The sequence below is a fragment of the Festucalex cinctus genome, chromosome 1 (assembly GCF_051991245.1).
Source record: "Festucalex cinctus isolate MCC-2025b chromosome 1, RoL_Fcin_1.0, whole genome shotgun sequence".
In the NCBI taxonomy this organism is placed as follows: Eukaryota; Metazoa; Chordata; class Actinopteri; order Syngnathiformes; family Syngnathidae; genus Festucalex; species Festucalex cinctus.
In genome coordinates this window covers 25,804,386-25,827,097 of record NC_135411.1, presented here as the reverse complement: position 1 = coordinate 25,827,097, position 22,712 = coordinate 25,804,386, and the positions used below count along the sequence as shown (strand labels likewise).

Genomic DNA, 22,712 nt, shown 5'->3' with positions numbered 1-22,712 from the left:
CTTATTGAAGTAATAATTTGATCAACTACTTTGTACTTTTACTTGAATCTTATTATTCTAAAGTAAACAGTACTGTTAGTACAATATTTGGCTACTCTGGCGAACTCTGGTTAGTGTCGCAGGATGTTTCGGATTGTGACAAGTTACAAAAGGGCACTCTAAGCATCCACACCAGTGCGAAGCCTTTGTTAGCTGTCAAATCTGACCTCATAATGGTTACAAAAAAAATGGGGAAATGTGTTCTTATTGCTACTATTCACACATAAGGACATCTGTTTTAGTTCCGAGACTGACCTGTTTGAGCGAAAAACTTACTTGTAACTTGGGCTGGATGATTATGGGGAAAAATAATACCAGTAATCACAATTATTTTGATTGCGATTGAAATCACAATTAATAAAACAATCATTTGTTGATCTTATTTATTTTTTTAACTACTAAAACTCAACTACTCAAAACTTTGGTCATATACCCTTGTGCCCATTTATCCCTCTTTATCATATTTATTTTATCTTATGTTACTTTCACAAGTTTGGGGACTTAGTGGGCTAACCTGGGACTTGTATTTTATGCTATTGGGGGGGAAAAAAAGTCCTTGGATATATTCATATCCTTGAATTTTGAGGAAATGAAAATTCTGTGACTCTTTAAATTAAAAACAAAAAGTTAAAATAAAAAACCTAAAATAAAAATACTGTACTGTATACTAAAACAGTACTTCAATTGCAAAACAAATAATGGGTGTTTCTGCGCGTTTTGGCCTCTTAGGGGCAGTGTGGTGCTGTGCATCCATGGTTTACACACTTACAATGAGAACAGAAGGAAGTTGCAATTGAATTCTATTAGAATAACTCGTTTTTCACAAATTGGGAAGATTTTTTTGTCTTTGAGTAGTGTTATCTTACCTGTGGGTATGTGTTTCCACAGTATTTTTGTGTGAATATTCGTTATTTGAATGACTATTACTCCCAAAGTTGATGCTAATCTCCTGTTAGCATTTGAATGGGATCCTCCATTCACTTGCATTAGCAGTAGCACTAGGCTCGCGATGTGTTCAAAACAAAGCATGTTTTGTATTTAAATACACGATATGTAATTCTCTTTATCGTGTGTTTAGTTAACTCCTACTGGAGTGTCATTAAACAGCTTAAAGGATGTTTATGGATGGCAGAATCGTACTGGCTATGCTACAAGCTAAATGGTTCATTCAGGGTCCTTTCACCACGTAGGGAACCTGTAAACACGCTGCAGCATTCTGCTCATTAATCATCTTTCTTTGATCATTACGTTTTAATGATCGAGAGAAGCCAAAATCAAAATGGTGATAAAATATTGGTTAATCTTCCATCCCTACTTGTAACACACATCACAAGATGATTATTCAGGATCACCTTTGAAAAACATCTGATTTGCAATCATAAATAGGTCTACTAAACAAGTGCAACATTTATTATTATCAAGCAGATAATGTATTCCTAACACACCCCATTACTGCAGGACAATCAAGCGCTCAAAGACTGATAATCCAGGTCCAGAACATAAAAACTCTGCCACAGTTTGACTTCAGTGACAGGTGCTTCTACGCAACTGGCAGGTAAACGAGCACCCCGGTTTTTACTTTCTGGACCTGGATTAGACATCTCTGTTGCTAGCTTTAATTACAAGCAAGCAAATGTGTTCAAATACAGCCCAATTGTCAGTATATGTGTAGTCCACTTACAATTTACGATGGTCTCAACCCTGATGGTTTTCCAGAGTAGATCAGGGAGGGAAAAATCACTCTTAACATACCCTACGCCAGAGGATAATAACTCAGGATAAGACATCTGATAATCAGGACTTGGTTGACATTGATCGGTATGTGTACCCCGCTTGATTATTACACATGCCCGGGTCAAATTGACTCCAACATTGTTGCTGTCAATAAACAGATGGTGAACATGTTAAACGTGTCTGAACATGGACCGAGAGGAAACGGGGTGGCGGTGAGGATATTGTGCCGAGGCTTGAGGATCCGACGGAATGCAAAGGCAAATCTTATGAAGGTTTGTGCGTTCTTATCTCGCCCTTCTGACTGACTGACAACATGGTGAGTTCCTGGCCAGCATTCCTCCGCGAAGGTGAAAGGCAGTTGACATGTCACAACCGCCTCGTTCTCGCGCTTTCTTTCCCAGCACTGACATGACAAAGAAAGATGGAACGTAAGATGGGAGCCAGAGGTTAAATTCCACTCAGACTGTGCTCCGACATCCAGTGAAAATGATTATGTGCTCTTTTTTATTCTGCACCCTTGTCCTTCTCCGGCTCAGTCACATGGGAATTTCTTCCATAGCACAATCGCCATGAAAGGAACTGGATTGTTGCTGTGTAAACCGTGCAAATGATCTTCTCACGGTGTGTGCTGGGGATTGTTATCTCCATGTTTACACTTCTAAGGCGCATCGCAGAGGATTCCAATTCTCCTTTCAAGGCACGCTGGGGGTGAAAATATTTGAATCTCTGATTACGTTGGAATCTTTTTTCGCCCTCTCTTTCTGACAATGGCCAGCACATGTTGCTCGCGAATGCCTTGATAGTCTTGAGATTTCATTGCAACCTGTTTTCAGTTTCAAGACATCCTGTGTCAAATGGAGCAAAGCAGCCCAGAACATAACAAAGACCAAACTTTCTGACACGTAGGTACCAAATTTTTCACCTGAAAGCCTTAATTATCTTCATTTCATTGTACTCACACAGGTTCAAGACACTCTGCTGGAATTTCATAGTTCTTTGCAAAGACATAACACCCTGTGCTGGAAGCAGCAAAGCAGTCCTAGAGGATGATCGATAACAAGCTTTATGGCGCCATGTAGCACATTTTGCTCCCAAATGTGCAGGTCCGCTAACCCGATTAGCCCAACCAGTCCTCATTTTTAGTCTATTGTTCAAATATTTCTTTAATTAATTTCTTGTTTGTATAAATATTAAATATTTAATTTCCAGTGTCTTCTGACTTTTGACAACGCCATACTTAATCACATTTGTCGTGAGAATGCGTGTAGCCAAAAACAAACAAAAGTTTGTGAACTTAGGGGACCCCGGCTCTGTCAAAGGACCCCGGCTCAAGCATAGCTGCCCTCCCGCGTGCCTATTCAAAAATCGTCTCTCGGTAAACCTGAATATATTTCCTCCCCAGTACATATTCTTGTAGGTCCGGATGAAAGGATCTCAGGGTCCTGACCTGGACCTCGGTCCGCCATTTGGTGACCCCCGGTCTATAGGGATGTCACTGTACCCTACACAGATTCAGGACACACAGTGCCAGATATAACAACGCAGCCTCAAAACACAATTGAGACTAAGCTTTCTGACACCAGAAAGGTCATTGTGCTTCATTGTAACCTGTCGATTTCAAGACGCACACTTTCAGATGAAATGTCGATGGTCCCTGTGTTTTCTCTTAGAATGGGTTTTCTTCATGTAGGCCTACTCTGGCTTCCTACCACATTCCCAAAAACGTGCATCTTAGATCAATTTGCTGTGATTGGCTGACACGATTAGTCCAGGGTCGGTGCAAATGAACAGAGATGAAATAACTGTCCAATACAGTGCACAGAACCTCCAAAGAGGCTTATGCAATCCCCCAATCATTTCTTCACTCTTTTCATCAAAACACAAGAGTTGTTTTGGACACAGCACATGGCCTGCCTGAGGGGACACGATGCAGGGAAGGCTGCACTTGTGAATAACACTGCTCTCTTCTGTGTACTGCCATGTGTTTGAAGCCGCACAGATGACCCTCTGGTCTATTGCAATATAGCAAACTTTAACACCGCACAAAGAAGACTTTCATGAATATCATCCAGCAGGTTCCAGATGCTCCTTAGTGCGCATATTAGTGACACAAGACAATACATACCAATGCAACTAAGTCCCTCGGACACCTGGGCGTCTTATTCACTCCAGAATGTCTTGATAATCTCTTAAGATTTCATTTGTACCCTGCAAATATTCAAGACATCCGGTGCCAGATACAGGCAGCCAAGTAAAACACAATCAAATTTCCTCTATGTTTAATAGTGGGTAAGAATATTACCTTTTCTATATCCAAAAAAGGTTAATTTTACTTGACAAACATATCTAAATACATCCTTCACAACTTTTATTAGTATGCCAACACTTCATCATCACTGTTTTTCTGTTGTTTGTTTTGTTTGAAGGAACTTTTCAAAGTACAATTACAGGATACATGCAACCAAAGCTATTCAAATACAACATAAATATACAACAGCCCAAATTCCGGTTAAATCCAGTTTATGTTGTACAGATCAATTTGGTTGTTGAGGTAGTAGGCTATAAAACATTTGAAGCTAAACACTGCCATCTCCTGGTTTAACAGTAGATATGCACATAGAGTACTAACTGTACCTGGTTGACGTGAGGGATATTGTTCTGTTTGGAGTAAAGAGTGGAATTAAATTGGAAAAGAATAAAGTGGAGTAGTGTACCTTTCATGACTCTTTTGTGTGATCGACGCTAGCTGGAAGCCGATTGGATGAACGGCCTGCGTCTCTCATGCGGACCAATAGGGTTACGTGTGCGACTCCGCTGAAAAACACGAAATGCTGGGGGTTGCAGTAATTGCAAAAGTAGCGGTTTGCACTCCAACAGACGAGAAGACGACATGATTTTTTTTAATAATAATAATAATAATAATAATAATAATAATAATAATAATAATAATAATAATAATAATAATAATAATAATAATAATAATAAATGCTTTGGGGCTTGGGCATTAGTGCCAAAAGGGCTTGTGCTCCAACACCCATACCACCTTGCACATGCCTGGTATATAGATCAGTGTTACAAAACAAGACGTGTTTTCATTTATTTACACATTTTTAACACGATGAGATTGTGGGCTCCATTAAATATGCTTGAATATTAATTTTAATCAATAACAAGACTCTACTCCTATTCAATGGTCTTATTTAGTTACATTTATATTATTTAACAATTATGAAGGCGCATTTAGCACTCTATAAGGATTAGCATTGTAATTGTGTTATTTATAGATTTCTTTTATGGGTATCTGAAACTATACAGATTGATGCCCTGTGTGTAATTGTGGTTATATGTTCCCACTAGATGTCACTCCTGTGCTCTAAATGTGCAAGCCATTCCAACAGCACCTTGGACACTGTGTACATTCTACACACTGTTTAAGTGCTGTCTTTTGAATACATGGATGATATTCATTTAGCCTCACAGAACATCAACATTCTTGCAACACTATGTACAGTCTTCATATTTACATACAAGACAGACCAATTTAGATAATAATGACGTGATATTAAAAAAGTGTACAAGCACTTATCAATATTACAAGGCTACGAGAAAGAAAAATAGTATAGACTATTTCTGTTGGGTCTCTGGAGTGCTATCGAGTTTGAAAAAATTAAGAATGAAGCTGAAAATTGGGAGATGTTTAAAAAAATACAACTGACAACAAGGTTTACTTGCAAGGATTATTCCTTCATTTCTTGATTTCACCTCTCTAGTCACAACTTTCAACATAATTGTATCATGATTCATGATCAAATAATTATTATTTTTTTCACATATTTAGTTTTTAAGCATGCAAGAAGAAAGTTTGAGCTGTTGGTAACCAAAATGTGCCTTTAGGAAAACAATGCTAAATGTTGTTTTTTTCTACAACTTCTGGGGGGGGGGGGGGATTTGGAAGATGCTTTAAGACATGCTCAATCAGGAATTAGAATGCTTTATGCTGCAATATCGGGAAAAGCCTTGAGGCACTGCCCCAGAACCAATCGTAGTTGTTCCACTACTATTTGGGGAAAAGTCATAAATATCCTCTTATCCCAAATCTGAACTTCTTCCAATACAACTTCGGGAAAAGCTCTATCACAAATCCGAGTTGATTCCCAAATTGTTCTGCTTAAATTTCACGTAATGTCTCAGGACACACTCCACACTCACAAAATCAAGTTGTTACATTGGTTTTTAGAAAAGTAGTAATTGTTATGTATATGGAATGTGCAGTACCGGTAATCATTTATAAACCCTTTATTTTTAAAGTTAAGCCTAATCTAGTAAGAACAGTTTGAAATTATATCAAAGAATTTTGAGATCATGGTTTTTCAGCTATATTTTGGGTTTGAACCTACTTTCAATATTTGATATACATATTAAGGACTGGTCTCTTAGTCCAACAAATTGTATTTATGGAGGTTTTTACACTGTTGAGAATCACATTGTATTACGTGCAGTGTGTGATTTAGTATGATTTTGCATGTTCCATCATCTAGATAAGAGCAGTGCAAACAAACGCCAGATGGTCCACCCATTCTTCTGTTGCTCTTTTGTCAATGTCGCCACTTTCACGTGGTTACAACTCCTGTAAATCATCTTTGCTCTGCTCTGCGTTCAGAAGCCACCTCAGCCTCCTATAAATTCAACCCCTCTTGCCAGGTTCACTGTGCAAAGTGAAATTTAGTGAACGTGTCTGACATGATTAGACTTACATAATAATTCAAAAGAAGACATGGTTAAAGATGGAGGACGTTTGGTGTATTCATTTCAAGGATGGTGGCTAAATTTGATGACTTACCAGAAAACACATTGAACACAATTCTTTCTCCAAAACCAGCTTTCCTAAGAAACAAGAATTTTGGTAGGGATGCATATGATGAGCAGACCCACAAAAAAAGTCTCATGTACGTATTTTTATGAACACACAGGGTTTCTGATGACCAGTTTTGATGACTCGCCACACAACAAATCAAATCAGTCGTCAGTGTCACTGAGCGACATGAAATTTGATAGCAATTTGTCTATCATGGCGAGAGGTACAAAAAAAAAAATAGTCTCAAAAAGTTATGTAGTCCCCAAAAAGACAAAATCTGCTCTTTGTTTCAAGCAGCTATTTTAGGGTAAATATGGCCTTTTCCAGGGTTCTCCAAAGATCAACCGATTGTTTCCTAATTTTAACTACATATACTCATTTGCACCTCCTATTGGCAACAATAAATAAATGCAAGACAGTATATGAGTTTAATTTTTGCACCTCTAACCCTGCCAACCTTTGAGAGGCCCACAAGCATTCCAGTTGTACTTGTTTCTGATTAGTTTCCATCTGGGAAGTGTCGGGCATCCATCAAGCTGCACAACCAGAAATGTGAGTGCTGACAAAGCATGAACCGCCATTGCGAGTTCTGGCACGATGCACTCATGTGCATCAACAAGGCCCAGACGTGGCAACTCAAGGAAATGAGCAGTATTGTTAATGGGATACTTAAGACAGCTCTTTGCCATTTAAGTGCCGTGGGAAGATGTCATGTAATGTAATGACGTCCAAAACTAACACCAAAAAACCGTGTAGTCAGAATATATGTCTTTAAGTTGTTTAATAGAGAGATATGCATTTGTTGTCAGCAGGGTGTCAAAGAGGTTGATCATTGTAAAGTAATTGACAAAGAACAAGTGGGTGCCTTGTGCAACTGATTCTTCTTTCCTCTTGTAGCTCTGAAGGTAGTAGACCAGTGTTTCTCAACCCCAGTCCTCGAGTACGCCTATCCAGCCTGTTTTCCTATGTCGTCTTCAGCCAACACAGCTGAGAATCGTTATCAGGCTTCATGCAGAGCTTGCTGATTAGCCAATTGCTTGAAATACCTGTGTTGGAGACATGGAAAACAGGCTAGATAGGGGTACTCGAGGACTGGGGTTGAGACCCACTGTAGTAGACAACAAAATCCAAAACTCAACTAGTTGATGCAGCTAAAACAAATACCTTCCAGCCATTTGAGTTTGGTTTGCCCGGTACATAATACCGCATTGGGCATAATTTTCACATTCTACGCCAATTCAGACATCCTTGCTTTACTTTGATCAAGACGGGCAGCAACTTGCAGTAAAATGTTCTCTGCTTCAGAGAATGACTGTATTTCTTGTCATTTGAAAAAACAGAATAAAATGGAGGTCATTTATTAAACACTTCAATACTAGGCTCAGACACAGTTCAAATAATCCAGGCAGCATTTTAATGTGTTATTAAGAGAGTTATAGAAAAACTGTCAACATTTCAAGACAAAATTTGCTCAATAAGTATTATGCGATGCACTGACAGAAGCCATTTTCCTTTGTGACGTAACCAAAAATACCAAAGCACCACCACTTCACATTTGGTATCATTGAAAAACACTAAATGTCCTCTGTAGAACACAGCAGAAATTAATTCAGTAGTATGTAGTAGCTGGGAGATATTCAGGCTTACAAATGTCCTCAATCGAGGACAAATTTGAAGTACTGGTTCTGTTCATCAGACGCGAACTAACTGAGCATCCAACACAACTCAAAGCAGCGCTGGTTACATGAGTGAAAACAGTCTCAGGCGGGTATTATCTAAAATAGCCCCAATGTCATAACATTGTCTCAGTGAGACAAATTTCACAATTTCCTGTCTCATGACTGTCTATAATCCCAGCTCACGTACCCAATTAGTGGGTGAATAGTCCACCACTTGGTGACACTTTTTAAGTGTTAAAATCATACAGGCATTCACTGAGATTTGAATCCTCAACTGCAGAACTGTGAGGCAGATGTGCTAACCACTCCTACATGGTACTGCCAGAGTTTAAGGCTTTTTACAAAATAATTCTACACAGTAAATTCTGTAGTGTAAATTTGACTCTATTAGAGTAAATTAAACTATATTTAGATAGGGACCAAATAGACTCAGTTTTAGAGTAAGCTAAGATTTATACTCGGAAGACAGTAAAATAAAAATTTAAAAAAATAAATTAAAACTCACTCAAGGGTTAAGGTTCGAACTCACGACCTTCAGTTTGAGAGTGCCACACTACCACCTGAGCTATGCCCCTCCTACTCTTTACTTTTCTCCAAGAGACCAAAGATCGGTTTTGGTCTGTTGGAGTTAGGAAGATTCCATGCAATCATGGAATCAGCTGCAGCTGACATGAGCAATATACTAATGGAAAGCAGGAGCTGCGTGGCTCAGGGAGTAGATTGGCTGTCTCCCAAGCTGAAGGTCGGGAGTTCGTTTCTACCTTGAGTCACTTTTATGTTTTATTTTTGCCAATTCTTTATTTTAGTCTCCTTCAAGTGTAAATATTACTCTAAAACTGAATCGATTTGGTCTTTATCTAAATAGAGTCAAATTGACTCTACAGAATTTACTGTGATAGGAAAAATGATTTAAAATTGATTGAAAAAGGGTGATGCAGTTCCACGCCCCGAAACCTAAAGGTCAACCCTCGTGGTCTGAGTCGTCCAGATGAATTTCCGGCACCAGGCTGTAGTATTCGGTGGACTGAGTCATGTATGCTTTCTCCCGATCGGTTGAGTCTTTCAAAACTTCTGTCACGCTAACAGCGTCTGGCTCAGACTTGCTGGGCCTCCTCCCCTCGGACCCTGAGTGGAGCGACTCTACGGACCCCAGCGGAACTTCCTCGTCTTTGTTAGTGCTTCCCAGCATATTCGAAGCCGGGATCAGGATTCCTTCCCCAACGCAGTCTGCCGACTTCTGCGTGGGTTCGCTGTCCACCTTGGACCCGGTCCCTCTTAAGCTGGGGGTCCGTTTCTTGGATGCCCCAAATGCGGGGGCCTCCTTCCTCCTCCTCCCGCAGCACCAGCACACCAATAGGGTGGCGAGGATGAGAAGTGGGAGTGCGATGAAGAGCACGGTGAGGCTGGCCGGCCGGCATGCGTCGCTCAGTTTGGCCGAGCGCGCTGCCCTGCCTGCCAGGGTCCAAGGCGTCGCACATGTCAGGTTCCTCGCCAGCTCCTCCGCCTCCAGGACTTCTAGGAAGGAGCAGGAGCACTCCCAGGGGTTCCCGTCCAGATCCAGACTCATGAGGACGGGCCTCTGGAGCACAGACGCCGGCAAGGAACGCAGCCGGTTCTTATGTAAATCTAACCGTAGCAGGTTATCCGAGTCCTGCAGGAATCCCTCAGGAAGCTCCTTCAGCGCGTTCCAGCTCAGGTCCAACACCTTCAGGCGTGGCTGTCCAGCCAGGAAGTAACGCGGTAAAGCTGCAATGCCATTATGCGCCAAGTAGACCTTCTCCAGTAGGGACGCCCCCACGGTCGATACCTCCAGGGAGGTGATGTTGCACCAGGAAAGATCCAGAATACGAAGGCCGGAGTGGTTGGTCAGACGAGACCAGGGAACAAGGCCCAACGTGGAACCTGAGTAGTTGAGGCAGCAGACCCCAACGGGCACCTCGGAGGGGAATGCCGATAAAATGGTCGCCGGCGGGCACAAGCAGCTGCCGGCGAGTGCCGCCGACAGCAGGGGGAAGACAAAGATGCTCCACCCACCTAGCATATCTCACAAGATTAGATCAAATTTGTTCAGCAACCGCCTCAGAGGGCGGAAGTGGGCTCGTAATGCGCCAGACTTCTCTGAGGACGCCCGGTTGCTTTGGAGATGGTGGGCATCGGCATGGTGACCCCGTTGCTAAGGCTCGGGAATGTCGCGTTGGGCTGCAGAGAGGAAGCAGATGTGGAAGGTTATTGATGATTATCTACTGTCTCAAGTGGGATAAACTTATAAACTTTATCCAAATACTATTTAAATTGGCAAAATTTGTTTTGTAAAGTATATTGCCTTTGTTTGTGAAGTCTTTTTTTTTTTTTTTTTACTTATTATATTTTCTGTATCATTTTAAATATTTTTGTAATGTGATTGAGTACTTGGCGTCTGTTTTGAATAGCACTTAACGCCCCCCCCCAATCTGGTTCTCATTGTCTAAAGAATACTGGAGATGTATATGACCATTGTTTGAGGAAATACAGTATATTCCCTTGCAGGGAGTTAGGGACTTCCTGTCACATGCAAAATGAATGTCCTTTTATTCCACGGATGATTTTGTATGTGAGTGTCAATGTGCGTGTGCCGGTGCGTGTGTGTGTGTGTGCGTGTGTGTGTGTGTGTGTTGGGGGTAATGTACGATCTTTAAATCTGGAAAACCAGGATGACCTCACTCCCAAACAATGCCATATCCTCTCCCTTTTCCTGCAAAACAACGCCTCTGTTCTGCTTGTCAAACCTCCCGAACTGTAACGCAACATCGACATTGTTTTTATGACATGATTAAGCATGTATGCAAGTCAAGATGAACAATCCAATGGGCTAAAGCATGCTATTTTGCCCTTTCAGCTTCACTTTGTAGTCAGAAACAATGTTGTTTTATTAACGTTAGTAAACATGCAAGTCAAGATGATCAATACTATCCAGCATTTAAATTGTATTATGACTTTGTAATTAGATACCATGCATGTTATTGATGCATTTATGAGATGACTACCAAGGTAAGCAAGCCAAGATACTTTACAGAGTGTACATAAAATGCAGTTGTAGTCAAAAACAACTTTGCTCTTAATTGCATGATTAAACATTGGCAATTCGCAAGTCAGGAGGATATTATACGACATATCATGAGCATGTTAAGGCTTATTTTTAACATATTCTCTGACGGTTTTGAATTGCCTGCCAAGCTGGCATCAAACATTGTCTCATGGTTCATGTGCTTTTAAGTTGCCCACCTTCATCCTTAAAGCAACAATAACGTGTATTCGGATGCGCTGCACAGGTGTGCAGCTTGGTAATACTTAAAGTGATACTTACTTGAGGCGGCCATTTTTCACAAGCAGTTGGAAGCTCACAGGCAATTGTTGAGATTCAGATTTCCAAATAGTGACACTGGGAGATTCCACGGAAATACTTAGGAGAATTTCCCTTTATGACTGACAGAGTGGAACCTCTTCTCTTCTTACTTTTTCGACCCTTTCTCCGCCTTGTGTAGGAGGGTGTGTCTCAATGTGTTTAGTAGTTTGATAGAACACAAGGGAAAGTAGCACCCCCTGGTGGTTCTTTCGACTATGTCACCTCAAGCTTTTGCAAAAAAAAACCCAAAACGTTACTGCCGGGCTCTCTCTCTCTCTCTCTCTCTCTCTCTCTCTCTCTCTCTCTCTATATATATATATATATATATATATATATATATAAATAAAAAAAAAATATATATATATATATATATATATATATATATATATATATATATATATATATATATATATATATATATATATATATATATATATATATATATATCAATCAATCAATCAATCAACTTTATTTATATAGCACCTTTCATACATTTAAAATGCAACTCAAAGTGCTGGACATCCATAATGCAATAAAATAAAAGAAAGAAAAAGCCCCCCCATCCCCATGATCGTACCCACAGACACACCCAAAACCCAACAAACACATGAAAACCACAACATGGCGGGGCACAGATGTACCCTGTAAGGAAAGGCACCCAGGAGGAGTTCATCCACAGTGAGATGGATGAAGACCAAGCATCCCTCTCACTGTGGAGGCTCCCCCATGAGAAAACACTGGAGCTAAAAATTTTATAACTACCAAATAAAAACATTTAAACACTAAAAGAAAACGGTTAAACACGATAGAAAAAATAAATAAATAAAAACAAAGCTACAAGACAATATAGATTAAAAGTTAAATAAATAAAAGGGGATAAAAAAGTAAAAATAATAATAAGTAAAATAAAATAAAATAAAATAAAAATAAAAAAGGTCAATCAAATGCCAAACTAAAAAAGTAAGTCTTAAGCCTCCTCTTAAAAACATAAATATTCTCTGCAGACCTGATGCTCTCTGGCATGCCATTCCATAGGTGAGGACCATAGTGGCTAAAGGCAGCTTCATATATATATATATACATACATACATTACAGGCAGCACAGTCAGGTAGCAGTGAACACACATGTACATGTAAACTGTGTTGATTAATACTTCTAATCGTGTAAAAATGAAATACGTTTCCATAGTTGGGGTTTCACTCGATGGTCGATTCGTTATATCTGCGCCTGCGCAGAAAGACTCAAACGTCAGACATTTCTAATCAAGCGTCGACTCGCACAAGACAAGCTGCGGTCGTCCGAGCAGTTTATTGACTACTCACCGGGAGCCAACGTCAACCCTCGGGATGTTTTTGTCCTCTCTAGCTCGATCTGCTGTGTCGCATACGGTACGAATAAGTATTAATTTGCTACTTTACGTGTATTTGTAGCTATTTTAGTATCGTGTACTGTTTGTTATGAAAATAGCATGACTCGTCACAAGGGCAAACCGTTGGAGGCCGCTTAGCTAACAGCTAACGTTTGCACGCTAGCCTGTTTTGGAAGGACTAGTAGTTTTGTATAATCTGAACCTTCACTGTTATAATACAATTTTAGACAGAAACAAGGACAGCTGTTCATTCTCTGCTTCCCAGGTCAGGGGTCTCCATCGATCTGCTGCTCGCACAGGAGCTGGTGGCATCTTTGTGGTGAGTTCATGTTCTCTAGCTGGATGTACACTCGCTTGTAAATAACTTCTCTGATGAATCCCTTGGATGCACTCTGTTGACTAACTTCCACGTTGTTCCCAAATTTCCAATAGAGGACAGGTTATAAAAACTCAGTTTGTTTCTTTTATCAAGCTGTAAATAACGGTACAGATGATGTTTTGATGAACATAGCAACATTCTTAACTGCACTACAAGTTTTAAAACTATTTACTATTAACTTCTTTTTGTACATCCTATTAAAATAGTCATGTCCACCCAGTCTTGTGTCCGGGATTGTTTTTTTGTTTTTTTTCCCCCTTCCTGTCGAATTTCTGGCATTGGTCCTTTAGATCTTTCTTGCTTCCTGACATGATAGGCATGCCCATCCAATTTAATGCCAGTGAAACTGATATCAGGGTTTTTGTTTTGTTTTTTGTTTTTTTTCCCTCCAACTATACCGAGGGCGCTATTATGACTTTTGATCATATTCCCACAAACAAAAAGTAAAGAAAAAAGACAGACACGTTTGTGGCACGAGTCCTTTCCATGCCCACTGATGACTTCTTCTGATATTCTTGTGGTGGAGTGAATGATTGTTATCTCCGAGCAAACCCCCAAAAGGTTGCAAGTTTCCACTACTGGCTCCTGGGAGGTTATTGCCTGCGATATGGAAACAGTGAAGCAGCACAATGGAAACAAGCCATGGTTTCACTGTCCCTTGACAGGAATTTTTTTAACTTTTTTTTTTTTTTTTTTTTTTAACCAAGTCCTTCGACAATTCTCTCTTGTTTCAAATAATTCCAAATACATGTTCATTTTATTCGGGCTAGTTTTCACATTCCATAAATTCTCACTTTTCTCATGGCTATGGGCTATATGCCACGGAAGAGGCGGGATGTGATTTTGTACGTCAGTTTGTTTCCGGTCCAGGTTGCGAACACGCAACCGAGGGGCACAAAGTCGGAAGCACAACTATTTTTGACGCAGCCCACATGTCGCAAACCGAACCGGAAACAAACTGATGTGCAAAATCACGTCCCGCCTCTTCCGTGGCATATACCCCATTAAATACCATTTACACACATGCATTAATTTAAAGAGAAGTTTAAGTACTGTTAGTTGACAGTATCACGCTGGAAAGTGCATCATGCTCCCTGTTTCCACCTTCACAAGGTGAATAGTTTTACTTTATATTTGGCACTTTGGCATTTGGCACTTCATTTATTTAGTGCTTTTCTACCTTACAAGGCCCTCAAAGCGCTTTACGTTTTTGACTACCCGTTCACCTGCTGATGACGCAGCATTAGGAGCAACTGGGGGTTCAGTATCTTGCTCTAGGATACTTTGACGCAGTCACAATGGCATGGGGTCGAACCCACAACCTCTGTGGTGGGAGACGACCATACACTGAGCCACGCCGCCTTATATTGTTTTATTACGCCTGATTGACAGTTTTGGGTGTTAGGGTATTCCTTAAAACATAGTCTGTGCAATTAATAAAGCTGTTATGGAAACAAGGAATTGTTCTTACATTATTTCCTATTAGAGATAGTTGTATAGAAAACCAACGTCTTGGACCTGATTGTGTTTCATTCTAGAGGTTGGGGTGTCCTTTTCCACAAATTAACGGATGCACCGTGATGTCTGTTGTCTTTTTCAGCACAGAGACACGCCGGATAACAATGCCGACACGCCATTCGAGTTCACAGAGGAGAACAAAAAGGTAACCATTTCCGAAATGTAACATGAATTGAATTCCTGTTACCCAGTAGCCATGCGTTATGGTACTTCTGCGTTGCATTTAAACAAAACAACTGCAGAAATAGCGAGTTCGTTTTGACTACAAAGGGGAAGTATTGTGCGTTTTTTTTTTTTTTTGCAATAAAAAAAAAAAAAAAAGTTAACTGTTCCCAAGTGTCGCTTTTCAACTAATAGAGCTCCAAATTATATACTGTATTCCGTCACAAGCACAGTACTCTGATTAAATTACTTTTATTGTATTTATTAAATACAGCATGCATATACACATGCTCCTTCACAGTAGCCTGTTAGATGAGCCACGCGCGTAGTATAACAACTTTTGGATGCTTACTGAAGTCAACTTCACATTTGAAGTGTGAAATTTGTTCCAAATGATCTCAATGGGATTCACCTGTCTCAGAAAACTCCACAATCCGGGACTTGCAGGCAAGGGTATCAATTAGGGGTGGGAGAAAAAAATCGATATCGCAATATATTGTTGTGCTCTGAGTTGCAATAAATTATCGATACACTGACGGTAGATATCGATGTAATGTGTCCAGTTGTGCAGTGTTATGTTATAAATGTTTATGCACTTTAATTTGTCTTATTTTACAATGTTTACAGTTAAAAGACTAAGAGGCAGTGAGGCACTATGCAGAACTTTGTACATTGTACAAAGTTTTGGCATTGAATACATGCATAATTAGACATTTTCCTTTTTATGGGCATTTGTTGGCTTTTTCAGTCACATATCGTGATATATTGCGAAATAAATCTTTTGACAATATATAAAAAATCGTAGATATCATATCATATCGCCTTTTTCAGCCGCCGGTTAGTCTCTCGAGAGCGCAAGTACAGCACGTTCGACAGGGAGCTTCTTGCTGTCTGGCTGGTGATCCGCCACTTCCGCTTCATCCTGGAGGGCCGTGAGTTCACGGTCTTCGTCGATCACAAGCCCCTCACCTTCTCCATGTCGAAGTTGTCCGAGCCGTGGTCCGCGCGGCAACAGCGCCAGCTATCGTTCATATTTGAATACACCACGGACATCCGACATATTGCTGGCAAGGACAACGTGGTCGCAGATTGTCTGGTCAACATGAGCCGGCTTAAGCCTGTCAAAAGAAACCGTTTCGGAACGTGAGCCAAATTTTGTCACAGTATCGAATCGTGGTTTACCCGTATCGTCCCACCCCTAGTATCACTGCAGCAGCGATTTACAACCACCTTGCCGTGGCAGTGTGGCATGAGAGCTCATGTCTGCCATAAAATGCTCTTCCACTAGATGGCAGAAAGTCCAATGAACCCGTGTATCCACTTGTAAGTTATATAACGTAATAATCGCTGTGTGTTCACACGTGCTAGTAGTTACTGCAATTCTTACTTTAGCAACAGCTGAATTTGTTTGTGTCTTTCTTGCTCAATTTGCGTTGGCATCCTCACACGTTTTGTTCATAGAGAATCGAAGCAATCATCTCAATGTACCCGGTTGGCCACAAGCAAGCAGCTACCATCCCCGTATTGGATTTGGCCCAGAGGCAACATGGATGGCTCCCAGTCAGCGTCATGAACAAGGCCAGTTTTGCCAACAGTCATGAGAAAGTGGTTAAAAAAACAAAACAAAACACGGAAACTCATTTAAAACGTCTTTCAGGTGGCCGAGGTGCTGGAGATCCCTCCCATGAGGGTGTACGAGGTGGCCACCTTCTATACCATGTTCTTGCGCCAACCTGTGGGCAAGTACTTCATCCAGATCTGCACCACCACGCCGTGCATGTTGTGCAACTCGGACAGCATCCTGGAGGCCATCAAGAACAAGCTGGGTGAGGAAATATGCGCCTTTTGCCATCAAGAGCATGTAAACGAGGGGAAATGCTTTTGTCAGTTTTAGGATAAAACATACATACATTAATTTTTTAAAACATAAATACCCCAAAGTATGATACCAAAATACAGTGTTCCGTCGCTATAATGCGGTTCACTTTTTATGGCCTCGCTGTATCGCAAATTTTTCTTAGTACAATTTTTGCATGCATTTTTTTCACAGTAATGTACCCATTTTATAAAATTTATGAAGGTTTGAGCATTGAGAATGTTTAAACGAGAGAAATGTGAGAAAATGTAAATGCCTCGATGAGAAAAGTATAAACTGTGTGGTGAGGGGTTTTCGAGCCTGAAAACATTTATAATGAATGTAAAACAAAGCTAACTACTTCGCGGATTTCATTTATTGCGGGTATTTTTTGGAACCTAACGAGGGAACACTGTACTTTATATCAGGTGCGTATTACCATTACAATTGCTTGGGGGTGATTTTGAAAAACAAAGACGTATACAACCTGTAAAAATATAAATATCATCTACTTCTTACCTAATAGCCATTCTAAATGTTAGAAATGTTACCCCGTTGTACTGTATTGCATTTCACTTGCTGTAGCTCCATTCATTACAGTGTGGATGTTTTATTTTTGTTGAGGAATATATAGACCGCAAAATCTAAACAAACAATATTTTTGTCAACGCACATTTTTCATCAGACAAAAACTAAGACTAAAACCCTCATTAATAAACAATAACTGGGACTACATCAGTATGCGTTTCTGTCGACTAATACGAGACAAAAATGTACTTAGCTTAATAAAAACTGGACTAATAACTATGGACATTTTAGTGCATGAACAAAGACGAGACGAAAATATGATTTTTTTTTTTTTAAATCCTGTCTCAGCTAATCTGTCACAGTGAGACATAGCGATAATCAAATCTGCAGCTAGCTAGCGAGTGCAACATAAACACATTGGGACAGACAGGAGGTGGATTCACAGTGACAGGTATATTAAAAAAAAAAAAAAAGTAAATTATAGTCATAAGATTAATCCTATGGCTATAACGTTCCAACAATAATGTTAATCTGACTACTAACTAATGCTGGCTAATTTACTAGTTCGTAGCATGGAATCATAATAGCCACTTGTTGATATACTGTACTGTAATTGCGTGTAAAGTTGTTTTCCATCAAAAAGATGAGAGCAAATCTTATGTGAAAGTTTTAGATCTGAAATGTTCATTATCTGCAAAAACAATATACAGGGGTTAATTGTCCTGACTAAAACTAGACCAATAAAATTGTTTTGTTGGACTAAAATGCTAGATTTATAGTTGACTAAATAAAAACAGGATAAGGTTGACTTAACTGTGATAAAAACTAACAAGCGTGATTGAAACTGAGACTAAATTTAAAAATGTCTGATAAAATGAACACTATCGTGGAAATATGTAATGCCTTTGCGTGTTGTAAAAGACAGCCACTGATACTTTTCAGATGTTTATTAAACACAGGGAGAATAGTAAAACTCAAAACACTGAGTACACTCACACAGGAGCTGCTGTCGGCCACAGCCCACGCCCAAACACACACATGCAGACTCGCCAAAGCTTGAGGCAATCCAATGAAGCATTTTTCAGTGATTTATATATTCTACAAAAATATATGTGAGAAGGTCATACTTATATCACCGGGAGGAAGGTTTACTCTCGCATGTGTTGTCCTTAATGAACTAAATGTGTGAATACAGGCATCAAGGTCGGCGAGACGACAGCAGACAAGATGTTCACGCTAATCGAAGTGGAATGCCTCGGCGCCTGTGTCAACGCGCCCATGGTGCAGATCAATGACAACTATTACGTGAGTGCCACATCTATTTTGAAATTGCCCATTTATTAGCAGTGTCACGACATTGTAAAACATACTCTTAAAGATACCGCATTACCTCATATAGCAGCTTTAGTTCTAATACAGCAGTGCCTTTGACTTACAAGTGAAATATGTTCCGTGCCAATATTTGCATCTGAACACGTGTATTACAAATTGAAATGAAAATGCTATTAATCCGTTCCAGCACCCAAAACACAAAAAACACCTAAGAAAAACGTTTGTAATTATTATTTTTTTAATTTTAACAATTTACAAGATTAATAGAATGTTAAGAATTAAACACTTTGTGCATCATGATAATTCAATGGGCATTGTGCTGAACCTTCTGATGTGCGCATCTTGGCCACCAGGGGGCAGTATAACACAGACATACTACGCATAGATTTGATGATGAAATGGAGCAACTTGAGACAGAATTTGCTGTGCAACTGCTTGTATCTCAAAAAACCTAAAAGTCGGGTCACTCGTAAATTGAGGTAACCTTGTTATGTAACAGGTAGTGTTGTCATAATACCAAAATTTGGACTTAGATACTATACCTGCATAAAATACCTCGATACCGGTACTGTAAAGGTACCTCGACAAAAATCTAAAACATCAGCAAAAGCAGCAATATTAAAACTGACAAAAGAACTTCAAGTTATCTTTATGTTTTATTAATTCAAAATGGGATGTGTACATGTTAATTTATGTGCAAACTGTATATATATACTGTATGTGCTTTCACATTGCATGCCATATTCTTGGAGTACAGTATTTGACTGCATTTGATGTCATCCGTTTTAAAAATAGGTAATATAATAGCAATCCAATGACTCAATGTAATAAATATGATACTTGATGCATGCATGTCTCTGCTCTTCTCCATTCCCCTCCCAATTGGTCAAATGCGTAATCAAATACTACAAACTGGGAACAAAATAAGTCGAGTGTGAATTATTTTTTGTCACTCTGTCAGTTGTCTGAGCTTTTTTTTTTTTTTTTTTTTTAAATGCAAAATTGTGATTTCCTACTGTGTGCCTGTTCATTCAATGCATCTTGAGTCTACGGCAGAAGTGATTAGTGCTTTTTCTTCTGCTTCTCTGCAAAAAAATGCTGGTCTTGTTACAAAGCCACACGTGTTCTTCATGTGTTTATTGACAACATGCGTAGGCAGTGGGCGGGATGGGAGATTCAGGGCTACAATCTGGCTAATTATCCCGCTATGTGAACCGGGCTTTATTTCACTAATATTGAACAGTGAGTGGTAAGTATTTAATAGGGGTGTGAATTTCCGAGTACCTGACGATTCGATCCGTATCACGATTCATAGGATTCGATACCGGTTAATCCCGATATGAATTTACAAGTGGATTGTTGCGATTTATTTTACTCAGATTTAGAAAATATCATTCAGTAAACTTATACATGTACACTGTAAGATTTGTATGAAAATTTATTATTTATTGATCTGAAACTTCAGTCTTATAACTGTATAACTGTACGCCACTGTATTTAACAAACAGGTTGTAACATTTTTCATGTTTGAACAAGGTTGAAATAAAATATTAAGGCTTAATGTTCCATTATAACATTCTTCCATGCTTAAGGTGTGAAAGTTAGACGTTTTGTTGAATATTTTTCCATCAAAAATGGATGTTAAAAAATCGATTCGGCTGCCTATTGAATCGATTCGAGAATTGCGTGCTGTAGTATCGCGATATATTGCCGAATCGATTTTTTTTTTTTAACACCCCTAGTATTTAATCTCCCAATGTACATCACACAGGTCTATTCATAAATAAATGCCATGCCTCAAATAATTACACGTCAATTAAATGGTTACTTTGAATTTACTGACACAGCCCACCTTGAAATAAAAGTCTCCATCCATTCACAGCTTTTTCTACAAAATAGGAAGTGGCCTGCTAACAAATGTGAGCCTTGGTGAAGGTATGCTCCACAAGCAGTGTCATTTTTTTTCCTTCTTTTCCCAGGAGGACCTTACACCAAAAGACATGGAGCATATTATTGATGAGCTACAAGCAGGCAGAGTCCCTCCACCAGGGCCCAGGTAAAATCCTAACTCTTTACCTATTTATCCGGACTAACTGAGAATTTATTTATTTATTGGATTTCTTTTTGTAGAAGTGGCCGTTTCTCCTGCGAGCCTGCCGGCGGACTGACTTCATTAACAGAACCTCCTAAAGGGCCCGGTTTTGGCGTAAGGCCGGACCTGTAGTAGACTCTGCTTTGTTGTCCATAAGTACCCGGTAATCTTGTTTGACAGGAACCTATGTAAATAAATTAAATGACTGTACCTGTGCAGTTTTATTTCATTATACCACAGTGTTGTCTGACTAGTGCAATGTGAAGCCATTTTAAATCAGCAAATATAAAAGAAATATTTAACACTAGCATACAATATACAGGGTAGGCTAAAAGTAGGTACAGTGTTCCTTCAATTTTTCACAGGTCATATGTTCCATGATACCCCACGATAGGTGAATTTCCACTAAGTTGAGTTTTTTTTTTTTTTTTATGCCTCTATTAAGTTATTACTAAAGCCCAAACATGGTTTCCATTAAAACATGTTACTTTTTTTTTTTTTTCATGTGCAAAATGAAGATTAAATACTGGCACTGTAAATCCTTGTACTTTTGATGTAAGTTTGACGAAGATGGAGACAAAGAAAAATGTGCATTAACCTGTCAGCATTCTACCTTTGCCACAATGGGATACAGGTAAGCCATGTTAAGATAAAAAGAAAAACTTAAACGTAGCATTTAATTAATAACGTTAAATTTATGTGCTTTTGGAGGAGTGCACTTCACTCACAATTTCTGAACGCAGCCTATAATCACCAGCGTGTGCTTCAAATGTTTACTACTCCCTGACGCACTGGCTCCGGTACTCCATATTTTGGCGCACTGTGAATAACTAAACGGCACATTTGAACATCGTTCTGAGTTTCCCAGAGGTCCGAGATTGAATCAGTGTGGTTGGAGCATATTTCCGAACTCAACAAACAATGAAGGAATGGTGATTTTAGATTAGAATAAAGAACTAATGCAAGCTAATATACATGGTTGACTTAGTAGAAGAACAATATGTTTTAATTGCTTAAAAAAAACAAAATAAACAAAAAATAGTGAGGTGAAACACAATATAAGTTATGGACACAAAGTGAATCCATCATTCATCCACATGGTGGCTTATTGTTTCCTTTTGTTCTTGCTTCTTTCCTTCCCTCACACACCATACATGCAACCTCACATCAGTCCTCTCTGTTTAAAGCCCACTTGTCTGCCTTTCACCTCAATCATTTTTCTTCCTTCCAGAACTTCCACCTCAGACCTGTTTTTCCACCCATGTCCTTTCTTCATTTCCCTTTTCAGACCTGCTTTTTATTTTGCATCCTTAAAACTAAATTTCTGTTCCATGTTTCTTTCTGATCCACTGTCTGTTCTTGACTCAAGTTATTTGGCATTATTCACTGTAAGCTGTAATAATTAAAGTGTGTACTGCACCTATGTACCCAATGAATGGAAACGACGAGTTCATAGCCGCCTTCCTTTAACAAATAAAAAAAAAAAAAAAAAACATGAATCAAAGGGAGCCATTGTGCACAACCGCCTTTTGTCACGCGCAGCTGTCACTTTCATCATTGGCCCGGGTGGCGCTCTCGTGTCTCGCCGGGGAGTGGAGCCCTTCCCCCCCGCACGCCTCTCTTGGCCATTTCCAAAGCCTGCTCTGCAACATGTCATGATCGGGGCGCATGCGCAAAATACCATCAATAAGAAGCTCTGCGCATGCGGCTGATGCAAATGTCACTGCGCAACAGATTCCACTCAAAAAATGGCCTTGACGGTGTTTGACGGAATCAAGATGGCGTTT

General features: G+C 39.6%; 2 protein-coding genes across 3 annotated transcripts; one reads left to right on the top strand and one right to left on the bottom strand.

The window, feature by feature from the left end:
- Positions 1 to 7,419: 7,419 nt before the first annotated feature.
- On the bottom strand, positions 7,420 to 11,800 carry LOC144020172 (uncharacterized). Of its 2 annotated transcripts, XR_013283828.1 has the most exons (3): positions 11,651 to 11,800; positions 8,813 to 10,506; positions 7,420 to 7,674 (listed from the first exon to the last, which is right to left on the bottom strand). XR_013283828.1 is itself a non-coding variant. In XM_077523386.1 (2 exons), exon 2 carries the CDS (start codon positions 10,346 to 10,348, stop codon positions 9,269 to 9,271), a length of 1,080 nt encoding a protein of 359 aa, XP_077379512.1. In that variant the 5' UTR covers positions 10,349 to 10,506; positions 11,651 to 11,800; the 3' UTR covers positions 8,026 to 9,268. The 2 variants fall into 2 exon arrangements, 1 of the variants encoding a protein (XP_077379512.1); XM_077523386.1 differs by lacking the exon at positions 7,420 to 7,674 and having other exon boundaries at positions 8,026 to 10,506.
- A 1,126-nt stretch (positions 11,801 to 12,926) lies between these two features.
- On the top strand, positions 12,927 to 21,135 carry ndufv2 (NADH:ubiquinone oxidoreductase core subunit V2). Its single transcript, XM_077525797.1, has 8 exons — positions 12,927 to 13,078; positions 13,325 to 13,378; positions 15,039 to 15,101; positions 16,580 to 16,696; positions 16,776 to 16,944; positions 18,697 to 18,806; positions 20,813 to 20,889; positions 20,964 to 21,135. Exons 1-8 carry the CDS (start codon positions 13,037 to 13,039, stop codon positions 21,055 to 21,057), a joined length of 726 nt encoding a protein of 241 aa, XP_077381923.1. The 5' UTR covers positions 12,927 to 13,036; the 3' UTR covers positions 21,058 to 21,135.
- The last annotated feature ends 1,577 nt before the right edge of the window (positions 21,136 to 22,712 follow it).